We start from the raw sequence: 10,967 nt of genomic DNA on the forward strand, positions 1-10,967 counted from the left end.
ATGGATTGAAGGTCCCTCCTGGCAAATGTACGTTTGGTGCGAACCTTTGACACTGGTCGCATTTCTTCACATATTCGTGCGCTTCATTTTGCATGTTCGGCCACCAGTAGCCTTGGGTGATGGCCCTATGGGATAAGGACCTGCCTCCTATGTGGCTTCCGCAGATTCCTTCGTGCAACTCCTCCAGGATGAGTTCTGAAACCTCAGGGTGTACGTAGAGTAAGTATGGTCCAGAAAAAGAGCGTTTATACAGCTTCTGGTCCTCGGACAACCAAAACCGAGAAGCCTTTCTTCGTATCTTATCGACTTTGTTTTTCTCTTCGGGTAAGATGTCCTCTTTTAGAAACAAAACCGAGGGGTCCATCCAGCTAGGTCCCACTCTGACGTTGTGGACATGGATCATTTCTCTTTTTGTCACAGAGGGTTTGTATAAATCTTCCACAAGAACAACTCGAGGTAGACATTGGGCTGAGAAGGTGGCTAATGTGGCCAAAGAGTCAACATGCGCGTTTCCACTTCTAGGGACGTGCAGTAAGCTAAAAGAATCGAAATGTGATCACAAGCGTTTAGCTTGGTCTAGGTATTCTTGCATTCTTTCATCTCTTGCTTCTAACTCCCCATTCACTTAGCCTACGACAAGTCTTAAGTCCGAGAACATGTTTACAGCTTTTCTGCCTAGTTTCTAGATCATGGACATTCCTTCCAGCAGGGCTTCATATTCAACCTCATTATTCGTGGCCGAGAAGCCCAGCTTCAGCGATTTTTCGATGGCAATCCGTTCAAGGGAAACCAGGACTAGCCCCACACCAGAGCCCCTTTGGTTTGCCGCGCCATCAACATACACTCTCCAGCAAGAGGGACCTTGTAAAGAGATTATGCTAACTAGTTTTTCATCCATGCCTTATGCCCATACTTCCTCTTCTAGCGATGGTTCAGCAAACTCAACCACTAGATCCGCAAGGACCTAGCCCTTCACAGAGGTGCGAGGCATGTACTTAATGTCGAAGGCCCATAAAATCGTGCCCCACTTAGCAATCCTCCCCGTATAATCAGCACTCCGAAGTATGGATCTGAGCAGGAGTTGAGTTAGAACAATGACGATTTGTGCCTGGAAGTAATGGGGCAACTTTCGTGTGGCCTGGACCACCGCCAAGATGGCCTTTTCTAGTGGAAGATAGCGAGTTTCAGTTTCATGCAATGATTTACTTACGTAATAAACTGGTTGTTGTACGCCGTTGTCTGTCCGTATCAGCACTAGACTTACTGCGTGAGGGGCCACAGCAATGTAGTCGAACAAGACCTCGTTGGCATCGGGACTTGACATGATTGGTGGCCGAGTAATGCAGCATAGGCGTGTAGAAGCAGAATCTATAACACACAAATACTACAACTCTTCCACTATACCTAAGTTCTACAAGAACACTAGACTAATAGACAAAATAATAGAGAAAACCTCTCTAGCAAACTTTTATTCAAAAACACACATAACATCAATAATCTCTCTATAAAGAGTATTTATAGGAATAGAATTTCTCCTACTCCTTTTAGGAAAAGAAATAATAAACCTACTTCTACTTGAGAAAGGAAAAACAATTTAACTAGGAAAAGAAAAACAATTAAAATCCCAATTCAACTAGGAAAAGGATTTTAATTCAAAGTACTAGAGTAAATAAATCCTAATTCAAATAGGAAAAGGAAAATAATAAAAACTCTTTGTTCTTCATAACGTGATTTGCATCATCCTCCCTGGGTTGGAAGAAACTCGTCCTCGAGTTTGGAGTCTGGATTGGAATTTTCTCCTCGATATGGAACAAGATGCTTAACATTAAAGACGTCAGATGTACGCATATGACTTGGAAGTTTCAACCGATAGGCATTAGGATTAATTTTCTCAAGAATCTCCAAAGGACCAATCTTTCTAGCAGCTAGTTTGTTGTATTCTCCCACAGGAAAGCGATCTTTGGTCAAAATTGCCCAAACAAAATCACCAATCTCAAATTCTACTACTCGACATTTCTTGTCAGCAGCTTGTTTGTACTTAGCAGAATTCTCATGTAAACGCTTAGCAGTAGCTGTATGAATTTCTTGAATTTGTGCGATTAGATCCTCAGCTTTCACATTGACACGCTTCAAGTTAGGGATAGGAGCCAAATCAAGTGGTGCACGTGAGTTGTAGCCATAAGTAATGACAAAGGGACTAAAGCCAGTGCTACGATTAACAAAACGGTTGTAAGCAAATTCTACCTGGTACAAGTACTGATCCCATGATTTAAGATGATCACTCACCAAGCTCTAAAGTAAATTGCCCAAGGAATGGTTTACCACTTCTATTTGACCATCAGTTTTAGGATGATAGGCATTACAAAAATTAAGTGTGGTGTTGGCCAAACGCCATAAGCAACGCCAGAAGTGACTAAGAAAACGCACATCACGATCTGAAACAATTGATTGTGGTAAGCCATGGAGGCGATAGACCTCTCTAAAGTAAAGTTGAGTGATATTAATTGCATCTGAGGTCTTCTTACAAGCAATAAAGTGGGCCATTTTGGAAAACCGGTCCACAACAACAAAAATTGAATCGTTATCTCATTGTGTATGTGGTAATCCCAAGACAAAATCCATATTGACATGAATCCATGGCTGGTCTAGTATGGGAAGAGGCATATATAGGCCAGCATTGGTTGTGGTGCCCTTGGAAACTTGACAAATACGACACCTCTCAACAAACTTGGTAATCTCCTTTCGCATGGTTGGCCAAAAATAAGAGTCTGTCACAAGCTTCATGGTTTTATCACGTCCTATATGGCCTTCATTATGCAGCTCTTGAATAACCCTTAAGCGTAGGCTACTATCAGGAGTGCATAGTTGATTCCCTTTAAAAAGGAAACCATTGTGTATAAGGAAGTCAAACCGCTTTCTTGTTGCCACATCATCCATTATAGGGCCAAAGTATGGGTCACTAGAAAGCAACTTATGAAATAAATCAAACCCCAGCACTTTGATTTGCATTGTGATGAGCAAAGAGGCCCGTCGACTAAGAGCATCTACCACTCTATTCAATGCTCCAGATTTATGCTTGATGACAAAAGAAAATTGTTGAATATAAGCAGCCCAAACTGCATGTTGAGATGAGAGTTTGTCTTGGCTATTGATATGCTTCAAAGCATCATGATCAGAATAGAGGACAAACTCATGATAGGCCAAATAAGAACTCCAATGCTTCAAAGCACAAATTATTGCATAAAATTCTAAATCATAAGTGCTGTAATTCAATTTTGACCCACTCAACTTCTCACTAAAGTAGGCCACTGGTTTGCCATTTTGACTAAGAACAGCTCCAATTCCAATCTTGGATGCATCACAATGTAACTCGAATGGTTGAGAGAAATCAGGAAGAGCTAGAATAGGTGATGTAGTAAGCTTTTCCTTGATTTGATGAAACGCCTTTGTGGCTTCAGTTGTCCACAAAAACTTACTAGCCTTCATGCAATCTGTAATCAATGCCATGGTGGTGCTAAAGTCAAGGATAAACTGCCGATAGAATGACACCAACCCATGGAAACTACGGACCTCGTGGACTGTGGTTGGTATTGGCCATTGTTTAACAACAGTAACCTTTGATTCATCAACTAATAGTCCATCCTTGGACACCACATAACCAAGAAATAAAACACTATCTGTCATAAAAGAACATTTGGTTATGGTAGCATAAAATTTCTCCCTACTTAGAACTATGAGTACCTCTTGAAAATGTTGGAGATGTAAATCAATATTGGCACTATATATCAAGATATCATCAAAATAAACTACAACAAACTTGCCGATGAAGGGGCGAAAAATCTGGTTCATAACACGCATGAAGGTGCTAGGAGCATTAGAAAGTCCGAATGGCATTACTAGCCACTCATACAACCCCTCACGTGTCTTGAATGCTGTCTTCCATTCATCACCAGGACGTACTCGAATTTAATGGTACCCACTTTTTAGATCCAACTTAGAAAACACTGTAGCACCACTCAACTGATCAAGCAAATCATCCAATCGAGGAATAGGGAATCTATACCGGATTGTAATTTTGTTGATGGCACAACTGTCGACGCACATTCGCCATGATCCATCCTTTTTGGGTGTTAGTAAGGCTGGCACGACATAGGGACTAAGACTCTCTCTAATGTGCCCTTTTAACAACAAACCCTCTACTTGTCTTCTAAGTTCTTCATGCTCTTTTGGGCTCATGTGGTAGTGTGGGCGATTAGGTAGATTAGAACCTGATACAAGATCAATTTAGTGTTGTATATCTCGGAGTGGCGGTAACCCCTCAAGTAGATCGTTAGGAAATACATTTGCAAATTCATCTAATAAAGATTTCACAGCCTCTAGTATTACACTACCCTTTAAGCTCTCCTTTCCCAACAATACAAACACTAACCTTGAATCAAACATCTCTTCAACAAATGCCCTTTTAGCTAAGAGATTCTTACCCCCTCCTGAAGTTGGCTTAGGTTAAATCTCCTTACAAGGCAACAACACAATTTTTGTGCTACCAAACATGAAACTGTATGTATTCTTCCTACCATCATGTTGAACCTCTCTATCATATTGCCATGGTCTACCGAGGAGAAGATGACATGCATCCATAACTACCACATCACACCATGCATTATCCTTATATTTCAACCCAATAGAAAAAGAAACCAAGTAATGTTTAGATACAATTACCTCATTGCCCTTTTTGAGTGAAGATAGTTTGTAAGGGTTAGGGTGCTTCTTTGTTACTAATCCCAATTTTTGAACAGCCTCTTCTGATACCACATTTTCACAGCTTCCAGAATCAATAATAAATCTATATACCTTGCCCCCCATAGTACATGTCATTTGAAAGATATTGCTTCGAAGCCAATCCTTACCTTCAGATTTGTGAGGTATGAAACATGCCCTTCTTGTAACTAACAAAGGGCCATCATCCCCTTGCACATACTCCTCTTCCTCTTCAACATCATAAACAGCTTCTTGCTCAAAGGTGTATTTAAATGATCATCAGTACGTTCTTCACTCTCAATAAATAAACCCTTACCATACCGACCACCCTTCTTGCAATCAGCCATTCTATACCCTGCCTCACCACACTTGAAACATCGAGGGCCAGAACTACTAGCTATAGTGCGGTTGGGTTGTGGATTATCTTGATTAACTTGGCATTTTCCTTGTGTAGATTGTGTAGTTACACCATAAGGAGGAGCTATTGGTGATAGTCGGTTCCCACTACAATTTGAAACCATGTTAGTCTTCCTATTCATCGTCTTTTCTAAATGCAAAGCTCTCTGATGGGCTTCGGATACAGAAATTGGGTCAAATAAATTCAAAGTATCTTGAAATTGTTGCCTCATGCCCCCAATATAACGTGAAACTAATTGATCTTCCGAATCTGCAAGGTCAACTCTAGTTACAAGTTGATAAAACTCTCGAGTATACTCATCTATAGATTGTGTACCTTGCCTAAGATTGTGTAGTTGTTGATATAATGTACGCATATAATTATGGGGTAAGAATGCAGCACGCATATGTTTCAAAAAAATTTCCCAAGTATTGATTTTAGATTTACCTTGGCAAATACGACTTTGCTTTAATTGTTGCCACCATGCAGCAGCACGTCCTTTGAATTTGGTCGCCACCAAAGAAACTCTTTTGTTTTGCGGCACCTCCTTGAACTCCAAAATTTCTTCAACCGCAACAACCCAATCTAGGAATTTTTTAGGTTATAAACAACCTTTGAACTCTAGAATATTTAATTTGAACCCAGATTCCCATCTGTTTGAATTGTATGAAACCAAGGGTTTCTCCTCCTCCTTCTATGTCCAGCAAACGGATTTTCCATCTCATCCTCAACATTATAGTCTACCTCATCTTCCTCCACAAAACGTAGAGTTAGACTACAGTTTCGAAGCTGGTTAACAACGGCTAAGGCAGCAAGCTGCTTTGTCAGCACTTCAAACTACTCTTCCATCCGCTGAAAACGTGCCTCTAGTTGTGTATTGCGTGCAATCTCATCGCGTTCATACTCACCATCTACAGCAGCGTGCCTTCCCCCACGTGATCCTCGTGCCATGGTAGGAACCTAACCGTGCTCTGATACCAACTGATGCAACGTAGGCGTGTAGAAGTAGAATCTATAACACACAAATACTACAACTCTTCCACCATACCTAAGTTCTACAAGAACACTAGGTTAATAGGCAAAATAATAGAGAAAACTTCTCTAGCAAACTTTTATTCAAAAACACACATAACATCAATAACCTCTCTATAAAGAGTATTTATAGGAATAGAATTTCTCCTACTCCTTTTAGGAAAAGAAATAATGAACCTACTTCTACTTGAGAAAGGAAAAACAATTTAACTAGAAAAAGAAAAACAATTAAAATCTCGATTCAACTAGGAAAAGGATTTTAATTCAAAGTACTAGAGTAAATAAATCCTAATTCAAATAGGAAAAGGAAAATAATAAAAACTCTTTGTTCTTCATAACGTGATTTGCATCACCAAGATAGATATTCCTTAAGTTGTTGGAAGGCCGAAGCGCATTCTTCAGTCCATTCAAATCCCTTCCACTTATTCAACAAGAGGAAGAAAGGCTGACACCTATCCACCGACCGAGAAATAAAACGATTTAAAGCAGCAATCATGCCGGTAAGCTTTTGGACCTCCTTGGGGTTCCGAGGGGGATGCATGCTGCAAATAGCCCTGATCTGATTGGGGCTGATCTCGATGCCCCTGTAGGTCACCATATAGCCTAAAAATTTTCCCAACCCTACCCCAAATGAACATTTAGACGCGTTGAGACGAAGTTTTTGTCTCCTCAGAATTTCAAAAATGCCATTAAGGTCTCTCACTTGTTCAGACACAAATTTGCTCTTTACCACCATGTCATCAATATAGACCTCAATGTTCTTACCCAGCTGTGGCTCAAACATTCTAGTCATCATTCTCTGATAGGTGGCTCCTGCGTTCTTTAAGCCAAAAGGCATAACCTTGTAATGGTAGTTTCCAATAGGGGTGACAAAAGCTGTCTTTTCTTGGTCGTCTATGGCCAGGGGTATCTGGTGGTATCCTTGAAAGGCATCTAAGAAGCTCATTCGAGGGTGTCCAGCGGTCGCGTCTACCAACCGATCTATCAGAGGCATAGGGAATGTATCTTTTGGGCAAGCTTTATTCAAATCCATGAAGACTACACAGACTCGCCATTTTTCGCTTTTCTTCTTCACCACTACAATATTGGCCAGCCACTCAGGGTAGAAAACTTCTTTGATAGCCCCTGCTTTCTTAAGCTTCATCACCTCGGCCCTAACAGGGTCGACATGCTCCCTCGACGGACGCCGGAAGGGTTGTTTTCTGAGGGTAATGGACGGATTAACGTTTAGGTGGTGGCAAATGAAGTCCGGATTAACCCCGAGGCCTCATAGGCATCCCATGCAAACACGTCTTCATTCTCTATTAGAAAAGCAATTAGTTCTTCTTTTTCTTGGGGGGGTAGTTCCGAGCCGACCTGAAAGAATCTTTCCGGATCGACGCCCACAGAAACCCTCTCCAAATCCTCGCATTTCGCCTCCTCGGATGATCCATCACCGGGCAATGCCGGGGTTGTTGATTGCTATAATCCACCTTCAGTAGAGGCCGAGGGCTCAGCGTTATGTTGGCGAGAAACAGCAGACACCATGCACTGCCTGGCCATGGTCTGGTCCCCTATAATCTCCTTAACTTGGCCCTCTGACGGGTACTTCACTTTTTGGTGCAGCGTAGAAGATACAGCCCCTAGGGCATGAAGCCAAGGCCTGGCTACGATGGCTGTGTAGGGTGAATAAGCATTGACTACAATAAAGTCCACCTCCACCACGTCCGAACCTGTTTGTATGGGCAGTCTAATCTGGCCTCTCGAAGTGACTGTCTTTCCTTCGAAGCTTACCAGAGGGGAATCGTATGCCGTTAAGTCCTCAGGTTTTAAGTTCAGCCCCTTGTATAGTTCGGGGTACATCATTTCCATAGCGTTGCCTTGATCTACTAACACTCTTCTCACATCATATCCTCCAATCCTGAGCGTGACGACCAGAGCGTCATCATGGGGTTGGATGGTTCCGACCTTATCTTCATTCGAGAAACCCAATATGGGTGTTGCTATCTTCTTAGCCTTTTTAGACTCCCGATCGCCATGCTTAGTGGGAGGCCAAGACACAGACATTAATTTGGAAGGGCAAGAGCCGGTCCTTCCCGGGGCGGCAAAAATGACATTTATTGTGCCTATAGGCGGTTTCGAGGAGATATCCCTCTGTGTCTCAATGTTTGCCTGTCCTTGTCAGCCACTGGAGTGATGTAGGAGGTGACATAATTTTCCCTCTCGAACCAGCTGGTCCAAGTGGTTCTTCAAGTTTCGACAGTCCTCCGTGGTATGCCCTGGCTCTTGGTGGTATTGGCAATATAGGTTTTGGTTGCGCTTCATAGGGTCTCTTGCCATTTTATTTGGCCATTTGAAGAACGGCTCATTCTTGATTTTCTCCATAACCTGATGTATCGGTTCCCAAAACACAGCGTAAACCACCTGCGCGCCGGCAGATCTGGATTGCTCTGTGTAGTCTCCCCTCAGTCGGTTGTTGTTGTTAAATCAGTCTGACCTGCAATCCCTCCTCTGCTGAGGGACAACCTTCGCTTTACCCTTACCCAACTGCTGGTCCTCTTCAACCCTGTTATACTTGTCGATTCTGTCCATGAGTTGATGTAGGCTGGTAACAGGCTTCCCTATTAGAGATTTTCTTAAACCGTGCTTAGTTGGAAGGCTGCTTTTGAAGGTACTGATGGTGACATCATCACAATTGCCCTCTATCTCATTGTACATCTCCCAGTACATATCTGAGTAGGCCTTTAAGGTCTCTCCCTCTCGTATGGATAAAGACAAGAGGGAATCCAAAGGCCGAGGTACCCAGCTGCTCGTGATGAAGCGTGAGCCAAAGGCCTGAGTCAGTTGCTTAAAAGAGTCTATGGAGTTTGGCCTAAGGCCATCAAACCACCTCATCGCCATCGGTCCTAGGCTGGATGGAAACACTTTGCACATCAGAGCTTCGTCTTTGGAATGGACAGCCATCCTTTGGTTGAACTGGCTCACGTGCTCTACGGGATCTGTTCGACCGTTGTACATAGTGAAAGTAGGTTGATGGAATCGTCGAGGAAGTTCAGCCCCTTCTATCCTGCATGTGAAGGGTGATTTGGAGATTCGACCCAGGGCCTTGCTCATAGCGTCGTTCACTAGGCCTTTACGGGACGAACTTTTGTGGCTGCGTTTGTGATGGTGTTCATCTTCATAGGAGAAGGTCTCACTTGGTGGGGTTCTTAACCTTTGCCTATAATTGTGGTCTCCTTCGTTGCTTATGTCTGAGCTGGAAAGGGGACGCTTCCATTACGCACGACGCAGCTTCCTTTTCAAGTCATCGATCTCCTGCTATAGGGCTCGGTTATTGTCCTGCTTTTGGGATACATGACTTCTCCCCTTAGAGTGGCTTTTGCTTGTATGGGTAGTACGTACACTACCCCCTTGATGCTTGTCTTTATCTTTCTCCCGTTCAAGGTTAAGAAAGTTGTCCTATCACTGAGAACTTGCAAGCTCTGTTCGATGTGGACCTGATCCCACCATGCTTAGCCGTTGCACTTGCTGAGGCACAAGTTCTTCCCACAGACGGCACCAATTGTAAGGTCACAATTTAGGGCCCAGGCCCAAAATGTATGTAGCCTTGTTCCAATGAGCCCGATACAATGAATTTATAGAGAATAGGCCAAAGAACTAAGGCTTGACAAATTGGGCAACGACTAGAGTTGGGTTTTATGGTAATCAAGCATAAATAAGAGGTGTTGGCATTAATGAACTTTCAGTCCGAGGAGGCCATCATCCTCGCATATTGATCACTGTGGGGTAATATAACAGTTTTAGTTGCTATAGTGTCCTCTCTTTCTATTTCTTGATCCCTTCTTCATGGAAAGTCTTCTACCTTATATATCTTCTTTGGTGTCATCTTTACCCTCCACTTGTTGATCATCTGAGCCCCCACTTGAGTGCTTGTCCCATCAACCACCTTCCCTGGCGTTCTATGAGTTGCGGTAGCCAATGTGGCACTATTCAGAAGTCTTCTCCACATAAATGTGGCCAGTAAAGTAACTGTTGTGCATTTAATGCGGTGGCGTCAGCCTTCTCTTAGATATTTTTAGGCTCCCTTCCTTCTCTCATGTCCACGAAGCATGTCTCTATCCTTGAACCTTCTCAGCAGACCAATTTGATCATTGGGTTATATTTTTTGAGCCATATTCACAAGTCCGAGGAGCTAGTGCTTCCTCGGACAACCACTCATTTGCCCCACTTACAAGTCTCGATTTGAGTATGTCTCATCATTAGTGGTTTCTTCTCGGATCTATTTATCCCCTCGGATAAAACCCAAGGCCCAACATGCAATTTTGGGCCCTTACCCCTAGACTTTCCATAACTAAAGTTCTCTATTACTATTTTGTGAGATATATTTAACAACTTTTTTTTGGTAAAAAAGAAATGAATAGGAGGGTGACTAGTGTGTATTTTCTACTTAGGCGTAATCATACCCTAACCGCTCTTAGGCAGGACCCCATACTCCCAATCAGTTAAGTTAAATCGACCGTTTAGGATAGAGATGGGATACAAGGAGTACTAACACACAGCTAGTTGTTGAGGCTCAAACCGAAGTCCTGAAATTTGTTGGCTCAGTTTCTTACCAACTAGGCTACCTAAATTAAATATGTGCAAGGATCTGGTTGGGTCGAGTTGAGGGAATTTTTTGACCCAACCCACCATTTGGGTTAAAAAAAATCCAACCCAACCCAACCCATATGGATCGGGTTGGGTTGGTTTGAACCCATGGATTGGACAGTTTATTTATTTATTTATTACTATTATTATTATA

General features: G+C 42.6%; 2 protein-coding genes across 2 annotated transcripts; both read right to left on the reverse strand.

Annotated features, from left to right (window-relative positions):
• Nucleotides 1-7,648: 7,648 nt before the first annotated feature.
• On the reverse strand, nucleotides 7,649-8,233 carry LOC126691247 (uncharacterized). The gene has a single exon (XM_050386307.1). It carries the CDS (start codon nucleotides 8,231-8,233, stop codon nucleotides 7,649-7,651), a length of 585 nt encoding a protein of 194 aa, XP_050242264.1.
• Nucleotides 8,234-8,653: 420 nt separating this feature from the next.
• On the reverse strand, nucleotides 8,654-9,280 carry LOC126691248 (uncharacterized). Its single transcript, XM_050386308.1, has one exon. It carries the CDS (start codon nucleotides 9,278-9,280, stop codon nucleotides 8,654-8,656), a length of 627 nt encoding a protein of 208 aa, XP_050242265.1.
• Between the last annotated feature and the right edge of the window lie 1,687 nt (nucleotides 9,281-10,967).

The sequence above is a fragment of the Quercus robur genome, chromosome 7 (assembly GCF_932294415.1).
Source record: "Quercus robur chromosome 7, dhQueRobu3.1, whole genome shotgun sequence".
Lineage (NCBI taxonomy): Eukaryota > Viridiplantae > Streptophyta > Magnoliopsida > Fagales > Fagaceae > Quercus > Quercus robur.

Coding starts and splice junctions, on each gene's coding strand:
- LOC126691247 (XM_050386307.1), bottom strand. CDS start 8,233: ATGTCTGTGTCTTGGCCTCCCACTAAGCATGGCGATCGGGAGTCTAAA.
- LOC126691248 (XM_050386308.1), bottom strand. CDS start 9,280: ATGAGCAAGGCCCTGGGTCGAATCTCCAAATCACCCTTCACATGCAGG.